We start from the raw sequence: 27,728 nt of genomic DNA on the forward strand, positions 1-27,728 counted from the left end.
GCTGTCCGTGGATGTGGGATGACCTGGCTTGTTGGCAGGCCGCAGCCCTAGGTGAAGTGGTATCAGTCAGATGTCCTGAAGTCTTCCATGACCTCCTGAGTCCTGACGATGGTTTGTTGCATGGCTTCTACTGTACTAGTGATTCAAACAGTATGGCTTGGCATGTTTATATGGGTTGAAGTGCTATGGTACATAGCATTTTGTAGATTGACATGTCTGTTGACTGTGTGTGTGTGTACATGCGTGTGTGTGTTTCAGAGATTGGTTGGATCAGTAGGAACTGTACAGCAGAGGGCTGGTCAGAAACATTTCCTCACTACGTTGACGCCTGTCTGTCAGACGATAACACCACCAGCCCGGTAAGAACATAGAACATTTACATTTACATTTAAGTCATTTAGCAGACGCTCTTATCCAGAGCGACTTACAAGTACATACATTCATACTTTTTTTTTGTACTGGTCCCCCGTGGGAATCGAACCCACAACCCTGGCGTTGCAAGCGCCATGCTCTACCAACTGAGCCACACGGGACCATAATAGAACCTAACCTCTAGAACCTAGAACTAGACAGGTAAGAACCTAGAACACAACCTCTAGAACCTAGAACTAGACAGGTAAGAACCTAGAACCTAACCTCTAGAACCTAGAACCAGACAGGTAAGAACATAGAACCTAACCTCTAGAACATATAACCAGACAGGCAAGAACCTAGAAGCTAACCTCTAGAACCTAGAACTAGACAGGTAAGAACCTAGAACCCAACCTCTAGAACCTAGAACCAGACAGGTAAGAACCTAACCTCTAGAACATATAACCAGACAGGTAAGAACCTAGAACCTAACTTATAGGACCTAGAACCCAACCTCTAGAACCTAGAACCTGACAGGTAAGAACCTAGAACCTAACCTCAAGAACCTAGAACTAGACAGGTAAGAACCTAGAACCTAACCTCTAGAACCTAGAACTAGACAGGTAAGAACCTAGAACCTAACCTCTAGAACCTAGAACCAGACAGATAAGAACCTAACCTCTAGAACATATAACCAGACAGGTAAGAACCTAGAACCTAACCTCTAGAACATATAACCAGACAAGTAAGAACCTAGAACCTAACTTATAGGACCTAGAACCCAACCTCTAGAACCTAGAACCTGACAGGTAAGAACCTGGAACCTAAACTCTAGAACCTAACATCTAGAACATAGAACCTAACTTCTAGAACCTAACCTCTAGCATCTAGAACATATCCTCTAGAACCTAGAACCAGACAGGTAAGAACCTAGAACCTAACCTCTAGAACATATAACCAGACAAGTAAGAACCTAGAACCTAACTTATAGGACCTAGAACCCAACCTCTAGAACCTAGAACCTGACAGGTAAGAACCTGGAACCTAAACTCTAGAACCTAACATCTAGAACATAGAACCTAACTTCTAGAACCTAACCTCTAGCATCTAGAACATATCCTCTAGAACCTAGAACCAGACAGGTAAGAACCTAGAACCTAACTTCTAGAACCAGACAGGTAAGAACCTAGAACCTAACCTCTAGAACCTAGAACTAGACAGGTAATAACCTAGAACCTAACCTCTAGAACATATAACCGGACAGGCAAGAACCTAGAACCTAACCTCTAGAACCTAGAACTAGACAGGTAAGAACCTAGAACCTAACCTCTAGAACCAGACAGGTAAGAACCTAGAACCTAACCTCTAGAACATATAGCCGGACAGGCAAGAACCTAGAACCTAACCTCTAGAACCTAGAACTAGACAGGTAAGAACCTAGAACCTAACCTCTAGAACCTAGAACCAGACAGGTAAGAACCTAACCTCTAGAACATATAACCAGACAGGTAAGAATATGTGATTATATGATCTAGAATTTAACCTCTAGAACCTAGAACATGACAGGTAAGAACCTAGAACCTAACCTCTAGAACCTAACATCTAGAACCTAGAACCTAACTTCTAGAACCTAACCTCTGCCATCTAGAACCTATCCTCTAGAACCTAGAACCAGACAGGTAAGAACCTAGAACCTAACTTCTAGAACCAGACAGGTAAGAACCTAGAACCTTGCCTTTAGAACCTAGAACTAGACAGGTAAGAACCTAGAACCAGACAGGTGGGAACCTAGAACCCAACCTCTAGAACCTAGAACTAGACGGGTAAGAACCTAGAACCTAACCTCTAGAACCTATAACTAGACAGGTAAAACCTAGAACCTAACCTCTAGAACCAGACAGGTAAGAACCTAGAACCTAACTTCTCGGACTAGACAGGTAACAACCTAGAACCTAACCTCTAGAACCAGACAAGTAACAACCTAGAACCTCTAAAACCTAGTATATAGAACCTAAAACATGACCTTCTTTCACAATTTATACTTCCGTTGAACACTGCAAACAGTAGAACCATGTGATATTCTGTCTCTCTTCCAGGACATGTACTATGTACTATAACAGTGTCTCTCTGTCTCTTCCAGGACATGTACTATGTACTATAACAGTGTCTCTCTGTCTCTTCCAGGACATGTACTATGTACTATAACAGTGTCTCTCTGTCTCTTCCAGGACATGTACTATGTTCTATAACAGTGTCTCTCTGTCTCTTCCAGGACATGTACTATGTACTATAACAGTGTCTCTCTGTCTCTTCCAGGACATGTACTATGTTCTATAACAGTGTCTCTCTGTCTCTTCCAGGACATGTACTATAACAGTGTATCTCTGTCTCTTCCAGGACATGTACTATGTACTATAACAGTGTCTCTCTGTCTCTTCCAGGACATGTACTATAACAGTGTCTCTCTGTCTCTTCCAGGACATGTACTATGTTCTATAACAGTGTCTCTCTGTCTCTTCCAGGACATGTACTATGTTCTATAACAGTGTCTCTCTGTCTCTTCCAGGACATGTACTATGTACTATAACAGTGTCTCTCTGTCTCTTCCAGGACATGTACTATGTACTATAACAGTGTCTCTCTGTCTCTTCCAGGACATGTACTATGTACTATAACAGTGTCTCTCTGTCTCTTCCAGGACATGTACTATGTACTATACCAGTGTCTCTCTGTCTCTTCCAGGACATGTACTATGTACTATAACAGTGTCTCTCTGTCTCTTCCAGGACATGTACTATGTACTATAACAGTGTCTCTCTGTCTCTTCCAGGACATGTACTATGTACTATAACAGTGTCTCTCTGTCTCTTCCAGGACATGTACTATGTACTATAACAGTGTCTCTCTGTCTCTTCCAGGACATGTACTATGTTCTATAACAGTGTCTCTCTGTCTCTTCCAGGACATGTACTATGTTCTATAACAGTGTATCTCTGTCTCTTCCAGGACATGTTCTATAACAGTGTCTCTCTGTCTCTTCCAGGACATGTTCTATAACAGTGTCTCTCTGTCTCTTCCAGGACATGTACTATGTACTATAACAGTGTCTCTCTGTCTCTTCCAGGACATGTACTATGTACTATAACAGTGTCTCTCTGTCTCTTCCAGGACATGTACTATGTTCTATAACAGTGTCTCTCTGTCTCTTCCAGGACATGTACTATGTACTATAACAGTGTCTCTCTGTCTCTTCCAGGACATGTACTATGTACTATAACAGTGTCTCTCTGTATCTTCCAGGACATGTTCTATGTACTATAACAGTGTATCTCTGTCTCTTCCAGGACATGTACTATGTACTATAACAGTGTCTCTCTGTCTCTTCCAGGACATGTACTATGTTCTATAACAGTGTCTCTCTGTCTCTTCCAGGACATGTACTATAACAGTGTCTCTCTGTCTCTTCCAGGACATGTACTATGTACTATAACAGTGTCTCTCTGTCTCTTCCAGGACATGTACTATAACAGTGTCTCTCTGTCTCTTCCAGGACATGTACTATGTTCTATAACAGTGTCTCTCTGTCTCTTCCAGGACATGTACTATAACAGTGTCTCTCTGTCTCTTCCAGGACATGTACTATGTTCTATAACAGTGTCTCTCTGTCTCTTCCAGGACATGTACTATAACAGTGTCTCTCTGTCTCTTCCAGGACATGTTCTATGTTCTATAACAGTGTCTCTCTGTATCTTCCAGGACATGTTCTATGTACTATAACAGTGTATCTCTGTCTCTTCCAGGACATGTACTATGTACTATAACAGTGTCTCTCTGTCTCTTCCAGGACATGTACTATGTTCTATAACAGTGTCTCTCTGTCTCTTCCAGGACATGTACTATAACAGTGTCTCTCTGTCTCTTCCAGGACATGTACTATGTACTATAACAGTGTCTCTCTGTCTCTTCCAGGACATGTACTATGTACTATAACAGTGTCTCTCTGTATCTTCCAGGACATGTACTATGTACTATGTTCTATAACAGTGTCTCTCTGTCTCTTCCAGGACATGTACTATGTTCTATAACAGTGTCTCTCTGTCTCTTCCAGGACATGTACTATGCATCTGTGAAAGCTCTGTACACAGTAGGATACAGCAGCTCCCTGGTCTCTCTCACCACCGCCATGACTATACTCTGCCGGTTCAGGTTAGATCTATTTTACAGCACCTCTCTGGTCTCTCTCACCACCTCCATGACTACGGTCACTAGGGGCAACGGTTAGCACTATTACCATCAAGTAGGCCTGTGGCTTGCTAGGGTGTTATTTGACAGGGATGGCGTATTTAAAAAAAATGTTCCCTTTCCCAAACTATTTAACTTAAACACTTGGAATGAATTCCTAAACTTACCTGTCAAGTGTTTAGTGTTTAGAGGGGTCTCTGTTTAGAGGGGCCTCTTGTGGTTCCACTCCATAGAGCTGTTTAGAGGGGCCTGCTGTGGTGCCACTCCATAGAGCTGTTTAGAGGGGCCTCCTGTGGTGCCACTCCATAGAACTGTTTAGAGGGGCCTCCTGTGGTGCCACTCCATAGAACTGTTTAGAGGGGCCTCCTGTGGTGCCACTCCATAGAGCTGTTTAGAGGGGCCTCCTGTGGTGCCACTCCATAGAGCTGTTTAGAGGGGCCTCCTGTGGTGCCACTCCATAGAACTGTTTAGAGGGGCCTGCTGTGGTGCCACTCCATAGAGCTGTTTAGAGGGGCCTCCTGTGGTGCCACACCATAGAGCTGTTTAGAGGGGCCTCCTGTGGTGCCACTCCATAGAACTGTTTAGAGGGGCCTGCTGTGGTGCCACTCCATAGAGCTGTTTAGAGGGGCCTCCTGTGGTGCCACTCCATAGAGCTGTTTAGAGGGGCCTCCTGTGGTGCCACTCCATAGAGCTGTTTAGAGGGGCCTCCTGTGGTGCCACTCCATAGAACTGTTTAGAGGGGCCTGCTGTGGTGCCACTCCATAGAGCTGTTTAGAGGGGCCTCCTGTGGTTCCACTCCATAGAGCTGTTTAGAGGGGCCTCCTGTGGTTCCACTCCATAGAGCTGTTTAGAGGGGCCTCCTGTGGTTCCACTCCATAGAGCTGTTTAGAGGGGCCTCCTGTGGTGCCACTCCATAGAACTGTTTAGAGGGGCCTGCTGTGGTGCCACTCCATAGAGCTGTTTAGAGGGGCCTCCTGTGGTTCCACTCCATAGAGCTGTTTAGAGGGGCCTCCTGTGGTGCCACTCCATAGAACTGTTTAGAGGGGCCTGCTGTGGTGCCACTCCATAGAGCTGTTTAGAGGGGCTTCCTGTGGTTCCACTCCATAGAGCTGTTTAGAGGGGCCTCCTGTGGTGCCACTCCATAGAGCTGTTTAGAGGGGCCTCCTGTGGTGCCACTCCATAGAGCTGTTTAGAGGGGCCTGCTGTGGTGCCACTCCATAGAACTGTTTAGAGGGGCCTGCTGTGGTGCCTCTCCATAGAACTGTTTAGAGGGGCCTGCTGTGGTGCCTCTCCATAGAACTGGTTAGAGGGGCCTCCTGTGGTGCCACTCCATAGAGCTGGTTAGAGGGCCCTGCTGTGGTTCCACTCCATAGAGCTGTTTAGAGGGGCCTCCTGTGGTGCCACTCCATAGAGCTGTTTAGAGGGGCCTCCTGGGGTGCCACTCCATAGAGCTGTTTAGAGGGGCCTCCTGTGGTGCCACTCCATAGAACTCTTTAGAGGGGCCTGCTGTGGTGCCACTACATAGAGCTGTTTAGAGGGGCCTCCTGTGGTGCCACTCCATAGAGCTGTTTAGAGGGGCCTGCTGTGGTGCCACTCCATAGAGCTGTTTAGAGGAGCCTCCTGTGGTGCCACTCCATAGAGCTGTTTAGAGGGGCCTCCTGTGGTGCCACTCCAAAGAACTGTTTAGAGGGGCCTGCTGTGGTGCCACTCCATAGAGCTGTTTAGAGGGGCCTCCTGTGGTGCCACTCCATAGAGCTGTTTAGAGGGGCCTGCTGTGGTGCCACTCCATAGAGCTGTTTAGAGGGGCCTCCTGTGGTGCCACTCCATAGAGCTGGTTAGAGGGGCCTCCTGTGGTGCCACTCCATAGAGCTGTTTAGAGGGGCCTCCTGTGGTGCCACTCCATAGAGCTGTTTAGAGGGGCCTGCTGTGGTGCCACTCCATAGAACTGTTTAGAGGGGCCTCCTGTGGTTCCACTCCATAGAGCTGTTTAGAGGGGCCTCCTGTGGTGCCACTCCATAGAGCTGTTTAGAGGGGCCTCCTGTGGTTCCACTCCATAGAGCTGTTTAGAGGGGCCTCCTGTGGTGCCACTCCATAGAGCTGTTTAGAGGGGCCTGCTGTGGTGCCACTCCAAAGAGCTGTTTAGAGGGGCTTGCTGTGGTTCCACTCCATAGAGCTGTTTAGAGGGGCCTCCTGTGGTGCCACTCCATAGAACTGGTTAGAGGGGCCTCCTGTGGTGCCACTCCATAGAACTGGTTAGAGGGGCCTCCTGTGGTGCCACTCCATAGAGCTGTTTAGAGGGGCCGACTGTGGTGCCACTCCATAGAGCTGTTTAGAGGGGCCTCCTGTGGTGCCACTCCATAGAACTGGTTAGAGGGGCCTCCTGTGGTGCCACTCCATAGAACTGGTTAGAGGGGCCTCCTGTGGTGCCACTCCATAGAGCTGTTTAGAGGGGCCTCCTGTGGTGCCACTCCATAGAGCTGTTTAGAGGGGCCTCCTGTGGTTCCACTCCATAGATCTGTTTAGAGGGGCCTGCTGTGGTGCCACTCCATAGAGCTGTTTAGAGGGGCCTGCTGTGGTGCCTCTCCATAGAGCTGTTTAGAGGGGCCTCCTGTGGTGCCACTCCATAGAGCTGTTTAGAGGGGCCTCCTGTGGTTCCACTCCATAGATCTGTTTAGAGGGGCCTGCTGTGGTGCCACTCCATAGAGCTGTTTAGAGGGGCCTGCTGTGGTGCCTCTCCATAGAGCTGTTTAGAGGGGCCTGCTGTGGTTCCACTCCATAGAGCTGTTTAGAGGGGCCTCCTGTGGTGCCACTCTGAACGATGCAATAAAGGCAGAAGGTTCTATAGGTCTCTCTCTATACATGACTATACTCTGCCGGTTCAGGTTAGATCTATTTTACAGCACCTCTCTGGTCTCTCTCACCAACTCTGAATGATGCAATAAAGGCAGAAGGTTCTATAGGTCTCTCCAGTATCTTAGAAAACATCTCAAGAATTGATATCCAGAAATCTGTCAATTTCGGGCAAATCCAAAATATAAAGTAGCAGGTTATGCACGAAAATGACAGATTTCTGGATATCAATTCATGAGCCGTTTTCTCTAGACGTTACATCGGTCACTAGTGGGATCTATTTCTGCTCCATTCTTGGATAATTCTGCCTTTGACCAATGCAGCCGATTTAACTATTATATGTCTTAGACATATCTAGATGAAGTTGTTCGCCTAAGTCCTCTTCCCATTGATTCCTGAGAGTTCAGGGAATCCAGATAGGATGAAAGGTTATTATTTGTGCGCGCTGCAGGCGTAGGGGAGGAGTAAAGGATCCAGGACATTCACATTGGGACCGAATCCAAATGGTTTGAGAATATAAAACAGATAATCCCACCCAATCAAACGCCTTCTCAGCATCAAGTGATAACAATATCTCTGGAGTGTCAGAGGAAGAGGGATTATCAGCTGTCCAGCTGTCCCTCTCATGATATCAGGCCTAGCCATGTAAAGTATCCAGCTGTCCCTCATGATATCAGGCCTAGCCATGTAAAGTCAACCAGATGTCCCTCATGATATCAGGCCTAGCCATGTAAAGTATCCAGCTGTCCCTCTCATGATATCAGGCCTAGTCATGTAAAGTCAACCAGCTGTCCCTCTCATGATATCAGGCCTAGCCATGTAAAGTCAACCAGCTGTCCCTCTCATGATATCAGGCCTAGCCATGTAAAGTCAACCAGATGTCCCTCATGATATCAGGCCTAGCCATGTAAAGTCAACCAGCTGTCCCTCTCATGATATCAGGCCTAGCCATGTAAAGTCAACCAGCTGTCCCTCATGATATCAGGCCTAGCCATGTAAAGTCAACCAGCTGTCCCCCTCATGATATCAGGCCTAGCCATGTAAAGTCAACCAGCTTTCCCTCTCATGATATCAGGCCTAACCATGTAAAGTCAACCAGCTGTCCCTCTCATGATATCAGGCCTAGCCATGTAAAGTATCCAGCTGTCCCTCATGATATCAGGCCTAGCCATGTAAAGTATCCAGCTGTCCCTCATGATATCAGGCCTAGCCATGTAAAGTCAACCAGATGTCCCTTGTGATATCAGGCCTAGCCATGTAATGTCAACCAGCTGTCCCTCATGATATCAGGCCTAGCCATGTAAAGTCAACCAGCTGTCCCTCTCATGATATCAGGCCTAGCCATGTAAAGTATCCAGCTGTCCCTCATGATATCAGGCCTAGCCATGTAAAGTCAACCAGCTGTCTCTCTCATGATATCAGGCCTAGCCATGTAAAGTATCCAGCTGTCCCTCTCATGATATCAGGCCTAGCCATGTAAAGTCAACCAGATGTCCCTCTCATAATATCAGGCCTAGCCATGTAAAGTCAACCCCCTGTCCCTCATGATATCAGGCCTAGCCATGTAAAGTCATCCAGCTGTCCCTCATGATAGCAGGCCTAGCCATGTAAAGTATCCAGCTGTCCCTCTCATGATATCAGGCCTAGCCATGTAAAGTATCCAGCTGTCCCTCATGATATCAGGCCTAGCCATGTAAAGTCAACCAGATGTCCCTTGTGATATCAGGCCTAGCCATGTAAAGTATCCAGCTGTCCCTCATGATATCAGGCCTAGCCATGTAAAGTATCCAGCTGTCCCTCATGATATCAGGCCTAGCCATGTAAAGTATCCAGCTGTCCCTCTCATGATATCAGGCCTAGCCATGTAAAGTATCCAGCTGTCCCTCATGATATCAGGCCTAGCCATGTAAAGTCAACCAGATGTCCCTTGTGATATCAGGCCTAGCCATGTAATGTCAACCAGCTGTCCCTCATGATATCAGGCCTAGCCATGTAAAGTCAACCAGCTGTCCCTCTCATGATATCAGGCCTAGCCATGTAAAGTATCCAGCTGTCCCTCATGATATCAGGCCTAGCCATGTAAAGTCAACCAGATGTCCCTTGTGATATCAGGCCTAGCCATGTAATGTCAACCAGCTGTCCCTCATGATATCAGGCCTAGCCATGTAAAGTCAACCAGCTGTCCCTCTCATGATATCAGGCCTAGCCATGTAAAGTATCCAGCTGTCCCTCTCATGATATCAGGCCTAGCCATGTAAAGTCAACCAGATGTCCCTCTCATAATATCAGGCCTAGCCATGTAAAGGCACCAGCTGTCCCTCTCATGATATCAGGCCTAGCCATGTAAAGTCAACCAGCTGTCCCTCATGATATCACGCCTAGCCATGTAAAGTATCCAGCTGTCCCTCATGATATCAGGCCTAGCCATGTAAAGTCCATCAGCTGTCCCTCTTATGATATCAGGCCAAGCCATGTAAAGTCAACCAGCTGTCCCTCTCATGATATCAGGCCTAGCCATGTAAAGTATCCAGCTGTCCCTCATGATATCAGGCCTAGCCATGTAAAGTCAACCAGCTGTCTCTCTCATGATATTTAGCCTAGCCATGTAAAGTCAACCAGCTGTCCCTCATGATATCAGGCCTAGCCATGTAAAGTCAACCAGCTGTCCCTCATGATATCAGGCCTAGCCATGTAAAGGCACCAGCTGTCCCTCTCATGATATCAGGCCTAGCCATGTAAAGTCAACCAGCTGTCCCTCATGATATCACGCCTAGCCATGTAAAGTATCCAGCTGTCCCTCATGATATCACGCCTAGCCATGTAAAGTATCCAGCTGTCCCTCGTGATATCAGGCCTAGCCATGTAAAGGCACCAGCTGTCCCTCTCATGATATCAGGCCTAGCCATGTAAAGTCAACCAGCTGTCCCTCATGATATCACGCCTAGCCATGTAAAGTATCCAGCTGTCCCTCATGATATCACGCCTAGCCATGTAAAGTCCATCAGCTGTCCCTCTTATGATATCAGGCCAAGCCATGTAAAGTCAACCAGCTGTCCCTCTCATGATATCAGGCCTAGCCATGTAAAGTATCCAGCTGTCCCTCATGATATCAGGCCTAGCCATGTAAAGTCAACCAGCTGTCCCTCATGATATCAGGCCTAGCCATGTAAAGTCAACCAGCTGTCCCTCATGATATCAGGCCTAGCCATGTAAAGTCAACCAGCTGTCCCTCATGATATTAGGCCTAGCCATGTAAAGTCAACCAGCTGTCCCTCATGATATCAGGCCTAGCCATGTAAAGTCAGGTGGGAAAATGATAAATACCAGATTACAATAACAAATTAAACATTTTCCCAGATCTGTGCCTCCAGACAATCCTGTCTCTCTACGGACAATTCCTTTGACGTCATGGCTTGGTTTTTGGAGACCAGACTACAGAGGTAAAGAGGGAGTTTACCCAAAAGGGCTTTGTAGATGAACACATACACATGTATCTTTCTGCGCATATAACGTGAGGTCCAACCTTCCATTTGGTACAATGTGCAATGGTGGGTGGGTGAGTGACTAAGCATTTGTAATAAAGCCCAAAGGATGCATGATAAACAGAGTCTAGTCTCTGTAAGACGGAGGACGCTGCATGATAAACAGAGTCCAGTCTCTGTAAGACAGAGGAGGATGCATGATAAACAGAGTCCAGTCTCTGTAAGACAGAGGAGGCTGCATGATAAGAGTCCAGTCTCTGTAAGACAGAGGAGGCTGCATGATAAACAGAGTCCAGTCTCTGTAAGACAGAGGAGGCTGCATGATAAACAGGGTCCAGTCTCTGTAAGACAGAGGAGGGTGCATGATAAACAGGGTCCAGTCTCTGTAAGACAGAGGAGGCTGCATGCATATACAGCAAGTCACCATAATCAATTACAGAAAGAGAAGTGGCCTAAACAAGCTTCTTTCTAGCCATACGCGGGAAACAAGCCTTATTACGAAAATAAAAACCCAATTTCAATTGAAGCTTCCTCACAAGATTATCCACATGAACTTTAAAGGACAACTTGTCATCCAACCAAATACCTAGGTATTTGTAGGATGACGCTTTTTCAATGGATAAGCCACCAGATGTGACAATGCTAACGTTCTCTGGCAGAGTTCTAGCTCTGGTAAAGGTCATATTTATTTATTTTACATTCAAGACCAGTTTGAGACCATAAAGGGAGGCCTGCAGTGACTGAAAAGCAGTCTGGAGCTCTTCAACAGCCTGAACCAGAGAAGGAGCACATGAATATATGACTGTATCATTTGCATATAGATGTAACTTTGCCGGTTGCATCCCATTTCCCAAATCATGAATAAACATTGAGAACAACACAGGAGCTAAAATGGAACCCTGGGGGACACCTCTATTAATCTCTAGACAGCTAGACTTGTGATTGTCAGCATATAACACATTCTGTTCTGTCAGAAAGATAGTTCCTAAACAATTTACTGCCCCTTCACTGAGACATACATTTATGAGTCTAGCTAGCAACAATTCATGGTCAACTGAATCAAATGCCTTTGATAAATCCACAAACAGAGCAGCATAATGTTGTTTTTTATCCAGTGCATTAATGATGTCGTTTGCCACTGCCATAGCTGCAGTTACGTTGCTGTGCCCTGTTCTAAAGCCAGACTGAACCCCGCTCAGTATGTTCTTCTCAATGAAGAAGTTTTTTAACTGTGAGTTCACTAGGGATTGATAGACTTTGTCTAGGATAGGGAGTTCACTGGGGATTCATAGACTTTGTCCAGGATAGGGAGTTCACTAGGGATTCATAGACTTTGTCCAGGATAGAGAGTTCACTAGGGATTCATAGACTTTGTCCAGGATAGGGAGTTCACTAGGGGTTCATAGACTTTGTCCAGGATAGGGAGTTCACTAGGGATTCATAGACTTTGTCCAGGATAGGGAGTTCACTAGGGGTTCATAGACTTTGTCCAGGATAGAGAGTTCACTAGGGGTTCATAGACTTTGTCCAGGATAGAGAGTTCACTAGGGGTTCATAGACTTTGTCCAGGATAGGGAGTTCACTAGGGGTTCATAGACTTTGGCCAGGATAGAGAGTTCACTAGGGGTTCATAGACTTTGACCAGGATAGGGAGTTCACTAGGGATTCATAGACTTTGTCCAGGATAGGGAGTTCACTAGGGGTTCATAGACTTTGACCAGGATAGGGAGTTCACTAGGGGTTCATAGACTTTGTCCAGGATAGGGAGTTCACTAGGGATTCATAGACTTTGGCCAGGATAGGGAGTTCACTAGGGGTTCATAGACTTTGTCCAGGATAGAGAGTTCACTAGGGATTCATAGACTTTGTCCAGGATAGGGAGTTCACTAGGGATTCATAGACTTTGTCCAGGATAGGGAGTTCACTAGGGGTTCATAGACTTTGACCAGGATAGGGAGTTCACTAGGGATTCATAGACTTTGTCCAGGATAGGGAGTTCACTAGGGGTTCATAGACTTTGACCAGGATAGGGAGTTCACTAGGGGTTCATAGACTTTGTCCAGGATAGAGAGTTCACTAGGGGTTCATAGACTTTGTCCAGGATAGGGAGTTCACTAGGGATTCATAGACTTTGGCCAGGATAGAGAGTTCACTAGGGGTTCATAGACTTTGACCAGGATAGGGAGTTCACTAGGGATTCATAGACTTTGTCCAGGATAGGGAGTTCACTAGGGGTTCATAGACTTTGACCAGGATAGGGAGTTCACTAGGGGTTCATAGACTTTGTCCAGGATAGGGAGTTCACTAGGGATTCATAGACTTTGGCCAGGATAGGGAGTTCACTAGGGGTTCATAGACTTTGTCCAGGATAGAGAGTTCACTAGGGATTCATAGACTTTGTCCAGGATAGGGAGTTCACTAGGGATTCATAGACTTTGTCCAGGATAGGGAGTTCACTAGGGATTCATAGACTTTGTCCAGGATAGGGAGTTCACTAGGGATTCATAGACTTTGACCAGGATAGGGAGTTCACTAGGGATTCATAGACTTTGGCCAGGATAGGGAGTTCACTAGAGATTCATAGACTTTGTCCAGGATAGGGAGCTCACTAGGGATTCATAGACTTTGACCAGGATAGGGAGTTCACTAGGGGTTCATAGACTTTGTCCAGGATAGGGAGTTCACTAGGGATTCATAGACTTTGTCCAGGATAGGGAGTTTAGAGATAGGACAATAGTTATTAGCATCTGAGGGATCTCCACCCTTTAGCAGTGGGAGGACATCAGCTGATTTCCAAATGCTGCGTATGGAATTGGTCAAGAGACTCAAGATGAAAATGTGAGCCACAGGTTCAGTAATAATACCAGCTGCTATCTTTAAGAGGTAGGGGTCCAGGTTGTCTGGACCTGCAGACTTTTTAGTGTCTATTGCCTTCAGTGCTTTATAGACCTCAGTATACGAACAGGCTCAAAGTTAAAATGGTTCACATGAGGGCCTATATCATAGTTGACTGTAACAGAGCTTACATTAGAGGCCTGGGCCCCACCATTATCAACAACTGAACCAGCAGATATGAAGTGCTTGTTAAAAAACCCTACAATATCAGCTTTATCCTTCACTTCATTACAATCCATCATTAAATGTCAGGGAGGCCAGAGGATCCATTAGAACCTGACACTGATCTGATTAGCTTCCAGAACTTGGTAGGGTTGTTTAGGTTCTCTGTGACTGCATTTAAATAGTCATCTGATTTGATTAGCTTCCAGAACTTGGTAGGGATGTTTAGGTTCTCTGTGACTGCATTTAAATAGTCATCTGATTAGCTTCCAGAACTTGGTAGGGTTCTTTAGGTTCTCTGTGACTGCATTTAAATAGTCATCTGATTTGATTAGCTTCCAGAACTTGGTAGGGTTCTTTAGGTTCTCTGTGACTGCATTTAAATAGTCATCTGATTTGATTAGCTTCCAGAACTTGGTAGGGATGTTTAGGTTCTCTGTGACTGTATTTAAATAGTCATCTGATCTGATTAGCTTCCAGAACTTGGTAGGGATGTTTAGGTTCTCTGTGACTGCATTTAAATAGTCATCTGATTAGCTTCCATATAGGAATGTAGACTATTCCTATATTCATATGTCCAGTCATGTAGGCTATTCCTACTTTCATATGTCTCGGACCCGTCCGGACCCAGCCGGACCCGGCCCAATTTAACCCCTGCTTCTATCTCTCTCTCTCCTCCCTCTCTCTCTCAGGAAGCTCCACTGTACCAGGAACTATATCCATATGAACTTGTTCCTTTCCTTCATGCTGAGAGCTATCTCTGTCTTCATCAAGGATGGGGTTCTCTATACACAGGAAGATGAAAATCACTGCTTCAGACACACCGTGAGTTACACACAGACACACACTGTGAGTTACACACACAGACACACACTGTTACACACAGACACACACTGTGAGTTACACACACAGACACACACTGTGAGTTACACACATACACACACCGTGAGTTACACACAAACACACACTGTTACACAAACACACACTGTTACACAAAGACACACACTGTTACACACAGACACACACTGTGAGTTACACACATACACACACCGTGAGTTACACACACAGACACACACTGTGAGTTACACACATACACACCGTGAGTTACACACACAGACACACTGTGAGTTACACACATACACACACCGTGAGTTACACACATACACACACTGTGAGTTACACACATACACACCGTGAGTTACACACATACACACACTGTGAGTTACACACATACACACACTGTGAGTTACACACATACACACACCGTGAGTTACACATATACACACACCGTGAGTTACACACATACACACACCGTGAGTTACACACATACACACACTGTGAGTTACACACATACACACACTGTGAGTTACACACACAGACACACACTGTGAGTTACACACACAGACACACACCGTGAGTTACACACACAGACACACACCGTGAGTTACACACACAGACACATTCATATTTCCACCATTTTTATTTATTTAACTAGGCAAGTCAATTAACTTCTCTGCGCTACGGATCCCTTTAGCGGGATCATTTTCCTAAACAACCGCTGAATTGCAGGGCGCAAAATATTACTAAAAATATTTATAATCATGCAATCACAAGTGAAATATACCAAAACACAGCTTAGCTTGTTGTTAATCCACCTACCGTGTCAGATTTTGAAAATATGCTTTGCAGCGAAAGCAATCCAAGCTTTTGTGAGTGTATCAATCAATGCTACAACAGCTAGCCCCAAATTAGCATGGTCACGAAAGTCAGAAAAGCAATACAATGAATCGCTTACCTTTGAAAATCTTCGGATGTTTGCACTCACGAGACTCACAGTTACACAACAAATGTTCTTTTTGTTCGATAAATATTACTTTTATAACAAAAAAACGCCATTTGGGTTGCGCGTTATGTTCAGAAAACCAAAGCCTCGTTCCGTTCGATGAAAATTCCAAAAAGTATCCGTAATGTTCGTAGAAACATGTCAAATGTTTTTTTATAATCAATCCTCAGGTTGTTTTTAACAAACATAATCGATAATATTTCAACCGGACCGTAACCTATTCAATAAAAGAGAGAAAGAAAATGGAGAGCTACCCCTCTCGCGCGCAGGAACTAATCAGAGGACACCTGACTAGTTTTGAAAAATCTCGCTCATTTTTCAAAATAAATGCCTGAAACTATGTCTAAAGTCACTGGTCACAGCCTGAGGAAGCCATTGGAAAATCTGGTTGATACCCCTTTAAATGGAAGAAAGACGGGCCGGGAAACACAGATTTAAACATTTAAAAAAATCACTTCCGGGTTAGATTTCCACAGGTTTCCGCCTGCAGAATCAGGTTTGTTATACTCACAGACAATATTTTGACAGTTTTGGAAACTTTGGAGTGTTTTCTATCCTAATCTGTAAATGATATGCATATTCTACGATCTGGACCTGAGAAATGTCAGTTTACCTTGGGAATGTTATTTAAAAAACAAAACAAATCTGACCCCTAACGTCAAAAGGTTAAGAACAAAATCTTATTTTCAATGACGGCCTAGAAACAGTGGGTTAACTGCCTTGTTCAGAGGTAGAACGACCGATTTTTACCTTGTCACCTCAGGGATTTGAACTTGCAACCTTTCAGTTACTAGCCCAACGCGCTTACCACTAGGCTACCCTGCCGCCTCATGATGACGGTTCATTATGTATTAAACGTTTGATGTGTCCACTAGGTGGAGTGTAAAGCAGGCATGGTGTTATACTGTATGTGTCCACTAGGTGGAGTGTAAAGCAGTGATGGTGTTATACTGTATGTGTCCACTAGGTGGAGTGTAAAACAGTGATGGTGTTATACTGTATGTGTCCACTAGGTGGAGTGTAAAACAGTGATGGTATTATTCCACTACTGTGTGATGTCCAACTACTTCTGGCTGTTCATCGAAGGCCTGTACCTCTTCACCCTGCTGGTCCAAACCTTCTTCCCAGAGAGACGATACTTCTACTGGTACACCGTGGTAGGATGGGGTGAGTAAAATACATTGCTACCAACTGGTTTTGATCTCTGCTAGCCCACAGCTACGTTTTTCAGAATATTGGCTGTTACAGCTTTTGGTTCCTGGTTGGCTTTGTTCCTGGTCCATTATTACAGGGTGGCAGGCAGCCTAGCGGTTAAGAGTGTTGGGCCAACAACCGAAAGGTCGCTGGTTTGAACTCCCGACCCGACTGTTTGATCAATCTGTCGATGTGCTCTTGAGCAAGGTACTTAACCATAATTGCTCCTGTAAGTCGCTCTCGATAACAGCGTCTGCTAAATTACTAAAATGTCAAATGTAATATTTACAATGTCACGTCCCTTATCTGCTGGTTGAACCCAATGTCACTGCCCTTATCTGCTGCTTGAGCCCAATGTCACGGCCCTTATCTACTGGTTGAACCTAATTTCACATCCCTTATCTGCTTATCTGCTGGTTGAACCCAATGTCACGGCCCTTATTTGTTGGTTGAACCTAATTTCACATCCCTTATCTGCTTATCTGCTGGTTGAACCCAATGTCACGTCCCTTATCTACTGGTTGAACCCAATATCACGTCCCTTATCTGCTGGTTGAACCCAATATCACGTCCCTTATCTGCTGGTTGAACCCAATATCACGTCCGTTATCTACTGGTTGAACCCACTGTCACGTCCCTTATCTACTGGTTGAACCCAATGTCACGTCCGTTATCTACTGGTTGAACCCACTGTCACGTCCCTTATCTACTGGTTGAACCCAATATCACGTCCCTTATCTGCTGGTTGAACCCAATATCACGTCCCTTATCTGCTGGTTGAACCCAATATCACGTCCCTTATCTGCTGGTTGAACCCACTGTCACGTCCCTTATCTACTGGTTGAACCCAATATCACGTCCCTTATCTGCTGGTTGAACCCAATATCACGTCCCTTATCTGCTGGTTGAACCCAATATCACGTCCGTTATCTACTGGTTGAACCCACTGTCACGTCCCTTATCTACTGGTTGAACCCAATGTCACGTCCCTTATCTGCTGGTTGAACCCAATATCACGTCCCTTATCTGCTGGTTGAACCCAATGTCACGTCCCTTATCTACTGGTTGAACCCAATATCACGTCCCTTATCTGCTGGTTGAACCCAATGTCACGTCCCTTATCTGTTGGTTGAACCCAATGTCACGTCCCTTATCTGCTGGTTGAACCCAATATCACGTCCCTTATCTACTGGTTGAACCCAATATCACGTCCCTTATCTACTGGTTGAACCCAATGTCACGTCCCTTATCTGCTGGTTGAACCCAATGTCACGTCCCTTATCTACTGGTTGAACCCAATGTCACGTCCCTTATCTACTGGTTGAACCCAATGTCACGTCCGTTATCTACTGGTTGAACCCACTGTCACGTCCCTTATCTGCTGGTTGAACCCAATGTCACGTCCCTTATCTACTGGTTGAACCCAATGTCACGTCCCTTATTTGCTGCTTGAGCCCAATGTCACGTCCCTTATCTACTGGTTGAACCCAATGTCACGTCCCTTATCTACTGGTTGAACCCAATGTCACGTCCGTTATCTACTGGTTGAACCCACTGTCACGTCCCTTATCTGCTGGTTGAACCCAATGTCACGTCCCTTATCTACTGGTTGAACCCAATGTCACGTCCCTTATTTGCTGCTTGAGCCCAATGTCACGTCCCTTATCTACTGGTTGAACCCAATGTCACGTCCCTTATCTACTGGTTGAACCCAATGTCACGTCCGCTATCTACTGGTTGAACCCACTGTCACGTCCCTTATCTGCTGGTTGAACCCAATGTCACGTCCCTTATCTACTGGTTGAGCCCAATGTCACAGACCTTATCTGCTGGCTGGACCCTTTGCTCTTGTAAGTCTTATCAATGTGTTCAGGTTTTAGATCAGATTCCTGATCTGTTCTCTCTGTCTTCAGGTTTCAGATCAGATTCCTCATCTGTTCTCTATGTCTTCAGGTTTCAGATCAGATTCGTCATCTGTTCTGTCTGTGTGTTCAGGTTTCAGATCAGATTCCTGATCTGTTCTCTGTCTTCAGGTTTCAGATCAGATTCGTCATCTGTTCTGTCTGTGTGTTTAGGTTTCAGGTTCAGATTCCTGATCTGTTCTCTGTCTTCAGGTTTCAGATCAGATTCCTCATCTGTTCTGTCTGTGTGTTCAGGTTTCAGATCAGATTCCTGATCTGTTCTCTGTCTTCAGGTTTCAGATCAGATTCCTCATCTGTTCTGTCTGTGTGTTTAGGTACTCCCACCATTTGTGTGACTGTCTGGGCTACTCTGAGGCTTCACTTTGACGACACAAGGTACGTCCAAACCACAGCTACATCTTTACATGACTCAATATTTACAACAGGCAGACAAACTGCACATTCATTGGCTGTTTATTCCTCCAGAACAAATTTGTGACCTTGTGCTTTTGAATAAAGAAAGTCTGCACATGTCATATGCTGCTCCCAAGCCTTTTAATGTAATTCCTTTAGCCTGTACCAGGTGAATGCCTTTTAATGTAATTCCTTTAGCCTGTACCAGGTGAAGGCCTTTTAATGTAATTCCTTTAGCCTGTACCAGGTGAATGCCTTTTAATGTAATTCCTTTAGCCTGTACCAGGTGAAGGCCTTTTAATGTAATTCCTTTAGCCTGTACCAGGTGAATGCCTTTTAATGTAATTCCTTTAGCCTGTACCAGGTGAATGCCTTTTAATGTAATTCCTTTAGCTTGTACCAGGTGAATGCCTTTTAATGTAATTCCTTTAGCCTGTACCAGGTGAATGCCTTTTAATGTAATTCCTTTAGCCTGTACCAGGTGAATGCCTTTTAATGTAATTCCTTTAGGTGAAGGCCTTTTAATGTAATTCCTTTAGCCTGTACCAGGTGAATGCCTTTTAATGTAATTCCTTTAGCCTGTACCAGGTGAAGGCCTTTTAATGTAATTCCTTTAGCCTGTACCAGGTGAATGCCTTTTAATGTAATTCCTTTAGCCTGTACCAGGTGAAGGTCTTTTAATGTAATTCCTTTAGGTGAAGGTCTTTTAATGTAATTCCTTTAGCCTGTACCAGGTGAATGCCTTTTAATGTAATTCCTTTAGCCTGTACCAGGTGAAGGCCTTTTAATGTAATTCCTTTAGCCTGTACCAGGTGAAGGCCTTTTAATGTAATTCCTTTAGCCTGTACCAGGTGAAGGCCTTTTAATGTAATTCCTTTAGGTGAAGGACTTTTAATGTAATTCCTTTAGCCTGTACCAGGTGAAGGTCTTTTAATGTAATTCCTTTAGCCTGTACCAGGTGAAGGCCTTTTAATGTAATTCCTTTAGCCTGTACCAGGTGAATGTTTTTTTAATGTATTTCCTTTAGCCTGTACCAGGTGAAGGTCTTTTAATGTAATTCCTTTAGCCTGTACCAGGTGAAGGTATTTTAATGTAATTCCTTTAGCCTGTACCAGGTGAAGGCCTTTTAATGTAATTCCTTTAGCCTGTACCAGGTGAAGGTCTTTTAATGTAATTCCTTTAGCCTGTACCAGGTGAAGGCCTTTTAATGTAATTACTTTAGCCTGTACCAGGTGAAGGTCTTTTAATGTAATTCCTTTAGCCTGTACCAGGTGAAGGTCTTTTAATGTAATTCCTTTAGCCTGTACCAGGTGAATGCCTTTTAATGTAATTCCTTTAGCCTGTACCAGGTGAAGGCCTTTTAATGTAATTCCTTTAGCCTGTACCAGGTGAAGGTCTTTTAATGTAATTCCTTTAGCCTGTACCAGGTGAAGGTCTTTTAATGTAATTCCTTTAGCCTGTACCAGGTGAAGGTCTTTTAATGTAATTCCTTTAGCCTGTACCAGGTGAAGGTATTTTAATGTATTTCCTTTAGCCTGTTCCAGGTGAAGGCCTTTTAATGTAATTCCTTTAGGTGAAGGCCTTTTAATGTAATTCCTTTAGCCTGTACCAGGTGAAGGTCTTTTAATGTAATTCCTTTAGCCTGTACCAGGTGAAGGTCTTTTAATGTAATTCCTTTAGCCTGTACCAGGTGAAGGCCTTTTAATGTAATTCCTTTAGCCTGTACCAGGTGAATGCTATATCAAACCACAGGCTAATATATTTATTTATTATCGCTGATGTGATGTCATAGTTTAGATCCTTATAATATGCATAATAAATCTGTGTCCCAAACGGTGCCCTATCCCCTATATAGTGCCCTATTCCCTATATAGTGCCCTATCCCCTATATAGTGCCCTATTCCCTATATAGTGCCCTATCCCCTATATAGTGCCCTATCCCCTATATAGTGCCCTATCCCCTATATAGTGCCCTATCCCCTATTGGCCCTGGTCATAAAGGGCATAGGTTGCCTTTTGGGACAATTTCACTCTCACCCCCTGCTGTCTCTTTTCCTGTACCCTGTAGTTGCTGGGATACCAACAACACCACTGCCCTCTGGTGGGTGATCAAGGGACCGACGGTCGTCTCCATCATGGTGGGTAGAACTTTATCACGGCTGACCCAAATGGAACCCTATTCCCTAGACCAGTGGTTCTCAAACTCTGGATCAAAGGGTCGGCAGGGAGGGCGCTGAGTTTAAGGAACTCAGTCAGGCTTTCAACTTCCTCTTGAAAGTGGTAATAGTAGAATACACAAGGTGAAATGTCGTTTTTCCTCTTAGACCTTAGAGAGCTATTATATAACGGTGGTAGACCTGATAACCAACGACGATGAGAGCCTATAGGGAGGAGGTCAGAGACCTGACAACGATGAGACAGCCTATAGGAAGGTCAGAGACCTGGCAGTGTGGTTCCAGGACAACAACCTCTCCCTCAACGTCAGCAAGACAAGGGAGCTGATTGTGGACTACAGGAAACGGAGGGCCGAGCACGCCCCCATTCACATTGACAAGGCTGTGGTGGATCGGATCGAGAGATTCACGTTCTTCGGGGCTCCCGAGTGGCGCAGCGGTCTATGGCACTGCACCTCAGTGCCGGATCCAGGGTGTATCATAACCGGCCGTGATTGGGAGTCCATTAGGGCCGCGCACATTTGGCCCAGCGTTGTCCGGGTTTGGCCGGTGTAGGCCGTCATTGTAAATAAGAATTTGTTCTTAACTGACTTGCCTAGTTAAATAAAGGTTACACTGTTTTTGTTTTTTTACAAATTCAAATATCACTAAGAAATTAACATTGTCCACACACCAACACAGTCATGAAGAGGGCACGACAACGCCTCTTCCCCCTCAGGAGGCTGAAAAGATTTGGCATGGGTCCTCAGATCCTCAAAAAGTTCTACAGCTGCACCATCGAGAGCATCCTGACTGGCTGCATCACCGCTTGGTATGTCAACTGTTTGGCCTTCCTCCGCAAGGCGCTACAGAGGGTTTGAGTATGGCCCAGTACATCACTAGGGCCAAGCTTCCTGCCATCCAGGACCTCTATACCAGACGATGTCATTAGGAAGGCCCTAAAAATGGTCAAAGACTCCAGCCACCCAAGTCATAGACTGTTCTCTCTGCTACCGCACGGCAAGCGGTACCAATGTACCAAGTCTGGAACCACCAGGGCCGCAAACAGCTAATCAAATGGGTACCCGGACTATTTACAGTCAATGTACTCCTACCTACATGTACATATTACCTCAATTACCTCGACTAATCTGTACCCTCACACATTGACTCGGTACCGGTACCCCCTGTATATAGCCTCCACATTGACTCGGTACCGGTACCCCCTGTATATACCCTCGCACATTGACTCGGTACCGGTACCCCCTGTATATAGCCTCCACATTGACTCGGTACCGGTACCCCCTGTATATAGCCTCCACATTGACTCTGAACCGGTACACCCTGTATATAGTCTCCACATTGACTCTGTACCGGTACCCCCTGTATATAGCCTCCACATTGACTCTGTACCAGTACCCCCTGTATATAGCCTCCACATTGACTCTGTACCGTAACATCCTGTATATAGCCTCCACATTGACTCTGTACCGGTACCCCCTGTATATAGCCTCCACATTCACTCTGTACCGGTACCCCCTGTATATAGCCTCCACATTGACTCTGTAGTGGTACCCCCTGTATATAGCCTGCACATTGACTCGGTACCGGTACCCCCTGTATATAGCCTCCACATTGACTCTGTACCGGTACCCCCTGTATATAGCCTCCACATTGACTCTGTACCAGTACCCCCTGTATATAGCCTCCACATTGACTCTGTACCGGTACCCCCTGTATATAGCCTCCACATTGACTCTGTACCGTAACACCCTGTATATAGCCTCCACATTGACTCTGTACCGGTACCCCCTGTATATAGCCTCCACATTGACTCTGTACCGTAACACCCTGTATATAGCCTCCACATTGACTCTGTACCGGTACCCCCTGTATATAGCCTCCACATTGACTCTGTACCGGTACCCCCTGTATATAGCCTCCACATTGACTCTGTACCGGTACCCCCTGTATATAGCCTCCACATTGACTCTGTACCGGTACCCCCTGTATATAGCCTCCACATTGACTCTGTACCGGTACCCCCTGTATATAGCCTCCACATTGACTCTGTACCGTAATACCCTGTATATAGCCTCCACATTGACTCTGTACCGGTACCCCTGTATATAGCCTCCACATTGACTCTGTACCAGTACCCCCTGTATATAGCCTCCACATTGACTCTGTACCGGTACCCCCTCTATATAGCCTCCACATTGACTCTGTACCAGTACCCCCTGTATATAGCCTCCACGTTGACTCTGTACCGGTACCCCCTGTATATAGCCTCCACATTGACTCTGTACCGTAATACCCTGTATATAGCCTCCACATTGACTCTGTACCGGTACCCCCTGTATATAGCCTCCACATTGACTCTGTACCGTAACACCCTGTATATAGCCTCCACATTGACTCTGTACCGGTCCCCCCTGTATATAGCCTCCACATTGACTCTGTACCGGTACCCCCTGTATATAGCCTCCACATTGACTCTGTACCGTAACACCCTGTATATAGCCTCCACATTGACTCTGTACCGGTACCCCCTGTATATAGTCTCCACATTGACTCTGTACCGGTACCCCCTGTATATAGCCTCCACATTGACTCTGTACCGGTACCCCCTGTATATAACCTCCACATTGACTCTGTACCGGTACCCCCTGTATATAGCCTCCACATTGACTCTGTACCGTAATACCCTGTATATAACCTCCACATTGACTCTGTACCGGTACCCCCTGTATATAGCCTCCACATTGACTCTGTACCGTAACACCCTGTATATAGCCTCCACATTGACTCTGTACCGGTACCCCCTGTATATAGCCTCCACATTGACTCTGTACCAGTACCCCCTGTATATAGCCTCCACATTGACTCTGTACCGTAACACCCTGTATATAGCCTCCACATTGACTCTGTACCGGTACCCCCTGTATATAGCCTCCACATTGACTCTGTACCGTTACCCCCTGTATATAGCCTCCACATTGACTCTGTACCGTAACACCCTGTATATAGCCTCCACATTGACTCTGTACCGGTACACCCTGTATATAGCCTCCACATTGACTCTGTACCGGTACCCCCTGTATATAGCCTCCACATTGACTCTGTACCGGTCCCCCCTGTATATAGCCTCCACATTGACTCTGTACCAGTACCCCCTGTATATAGCCTCCACATTGACTCTGTACCGGTACCCCCTGTATATAGCCTCCACATTGACTCTGTACCGGTACCCCCGGTATATAGCCTACACATTGACTCTGTACCGGTACCCCCTGTATATAGCCTCCACATTGACTCTGTACCGTAACACCCTGTATATAGCCTCCACATTGACTCTGTACGGGTACCCCCTGTATATAGCCTCCACATTGACTCTGTACCGGTACCCCCTGTATATAGCCTCCACATTGACTCTGTACGGGTACCCCCTGTATATAGCCTCCACATTGACTCTGTACCGGTACCCCCTGTATATAGCCTCCACATTGACTCTGTACCGGTACTCCCTGTATATAGCCTCCACATTGACTCTGTACCGGTACTCCCGGTATATAGCCTACACATTGACTCTGTACCGGTACCCCCTGTATATAGCCTCCACATTGACTCTGTACCGTAACACCCTGTATATAGCCTCCACATTGACTCTGTACCGTAACACCCTGTATATAGCCTCCACATTGACTCTGTACCGGTACCCCCTGTATATAACCTCCACATTGACTCTGTACCGTAACACCCTGTATATAGCCTCCACATTGACTCTGTACCGGTACCCCCTGTATATAGCCTCCACATTGACTCTGTACCGGTACCCCCTGTATATAGCCTCCACATTGACTCTGTACCGTAACACCCTGTATATAGCCTCCACATTGACTTTGTACCGTAACACCCTGTATATAACCTCCACATTGACTCTGTACCGGTACCACCTGTATATAGCCTCCACATTGACTCTGTACCGGTACCCCCTGTATATAGCCTCCACATTGACTCTGTACCGTAATACCCTGTATATAGCCTCCACATTGACTCTGTACCGTAATACCCTGTATATAGCCTCCACATTGACTCTGTACCGTAATACCCTGTATATAGCCTCCACATTGACTCTGTACCGTAATACCCTGTATATAGCCTCCACGTTGACTCTGTACCAGTGCCCCCTGTATATAGCGTTGTTATTGTTATTTTATTGTATTTTTTTACTTTAGTTTATTTAGTACATTTAATTAGTTTTTCGTAAATCTGCATTGTTGATTAAAGGCTTGTAAGTAAGCATTGTGGTAAGGTCTGCACCTGTTGTATTCGGCACATGTGACAAATAACATTTGATTTGAAAAGTAGTGCACTATATAGGGAGTAGCGTGCCATTTCTCAATTACCACACTATTACCATGTTGCTGCCATGCTGTGTTGTCTTAGGTCTCTCTGTATGTAGTGTTGTGTTGTCTCTCTTGTCATGCTGTGTTGTCATGTGTTGCTGCCATGCTGTGTTGTCTTAGGTATCTCTGTATGTAGTGTTGTGTTGTCTCTCTTGTCATGCTGTGTTGTCATGTGTTGCTGCCATGCTATGTTGTCTTAGGTCTCTCTGTATGTAGTGTTGTGTTGTCTCTCTTGTCATGCTGTGTTGTCATGTGTTGCTGCCATGCTATGTTGTCTTAGGTCTCTCTGTATGTAGTGTTGTGTTGTCTCTCTTGTCATGCTGTGTTGTCATGTGTTGCTGCCATGCTATGTTGTCTTAGGTCTCTCTGTATGTAGTGTTGTGTTGTCTCTCATGTCATGCTGTGTTGTCATGTGTTGCTGCCATGCTATGTTGTCTTAGGTATCTCTGTATGTAGTGTTGTGTTGTCTCTCTTGTCATGCTGTGTTGTCATGTGTTGCTGCCATGCTATGTTGTCTTAGGTATCTCTGTATGTAGTGTTGTGTTGTCTCTCTTGTCATGCTGTGTTGTCATGTGTTGCTGCCATGCTATGTTGTCTTAGGTCTCTCTGTATGTAGTGTTGTGTTGTCTCTCTTGTCATGCTGTGTTGTCATGTGTTGCTGCCATGCTATGTTGTCTTAGGTCTCTCTGTATGTAGTGTTGTGTTGTCTCTCTTGTCATGCTGTGTTGTCATGTGTTGCTGCCATGCTATGTTGTCTTAGGTCTCTCTGTATGTAGTGTTGTGTTGTCTCTCTTGTCATGCTGTGTTGTCATGTGTTGCTGCCATGCTATGTTGTCTTAGGTCTCTCTGTATGTAGTGTTGTGTTGTCTCTCTTGTCATGCTGTGTTGTCATGTGTTGCTGCCATGCTATGTTGTCTTAGGTATCTCTGTATGTAGTGTTGTGTTGTCTCTCTTGTCATGCTGTGTTGTCATGTGTTGCTGCCATGCTATGTTGTCTTAGGTCTCTCTGTATGTAGTGTTGTGTTGTCTCTCTTGTCATGCTGTGTTGTCATGTGTTGCTGCCATGCTATGTTGTCTTAGGTATCTCTGTATGTAGTGTTGTGTTGTCTCTCTTGTCATGCTGTGTTGTCATGTGTTGCTGCCATGCTATGTTGTCTTAGGTCTCTCTGTATGTAGTGTTGTGTTGTCTCTCTTGTCATGCTGTGTGTTTTGTCCTATATTTTTATTTTTATTTTTAATCCCAGCCCCGTCCCCGTCCCCGGAGGAGGTCTTTTGCGTGTTCTTAACTGACTTGCCTAGTTAAATAAAGGTTAAATCAAATTAAATAGAGAATCTATTATATTTCCTCCCCACATTATTACAACTTGGTCTGACCGGTCTTAGATGTATTGCATTTTTGTTGATTGAGTTTTGGTGTGTATTCTTGTGTTAAAACTTGAAAAGTAATGATGATAACAGTAATATAATAACTATAATCATCCTTCTCCTTGCTATGTGCTTCTCTAGATCAACTTCGTCCTGTTTGTTGGGATCATAGTCATTCTGGTCCAGAAGCTCCAGTCACCTGACATCAGGGGGAATGAGTCCAGTATCTACCTGTAAGTACCTGGTCCTAGCCCTACCTCTATATCCAGTATCTACCTGTAAGTACCTGGTCTTAGTCCTACCTCTATGTCCAGTATCTACCTGTAAGTACCTGGTCCTAGCCCTACCTCTATGTCCAGTATCTACCTGTAAGTACCTGGTCCTAGCCCTACCTCTATGTCCAGTATCTACCTGTAAGTACCTGGTCCTAGCCCTACCTGTATATCCAGTATCTACCTGTAAGTACC

The 27,728-nt window shown here is 45.4% G+C and overlaps 1 protein-coding gene across 1 annotated transcript; it reads left to right on the top strand.

Moving 5' to 3' along the window:
- On the top strand, positions 1-27,498 carry LOC120039372 (pituitary adenylate cyclase-activating polypeptide type I receptor-like; the record flags this gene model as incomplete). The annotated part of the gene is made up of 8 exons (XM_038984802.1): positions 1-111; positions 259-359; positions 4,460-4,557; positions 14,675-14,807; positions 16,839-16,992; positions 19,256-19,316; positions 21,403-21,472; positions 27,403-27,498. Coding segments are annotated over 8 exons (824 nt in total), but the record flags the coding sequence as incomplete, so codon positions are not given.
- Between the last annotated feature and the right edge of the window lie 230 nt (positions 27,499-27,728).

The sequence above is a fragment of the Salvelinus namaycush genome, unplaced genomic scaffold, assembly GCF_016432855.1.
Source record: "Salvelinus namaycush isolate Seneca unplaced genomic scaffold, SaNama_1.0 Scaffold2670, whole genome shotgun sequence".
NCBI classification, from domain to species: domain Eukaryota; kingdom Metazoa; phylum Chordata; class Actinopteri; order Salmoniformes; family Salmonidae; genus Salvelinus; species Salvelinus namaycush.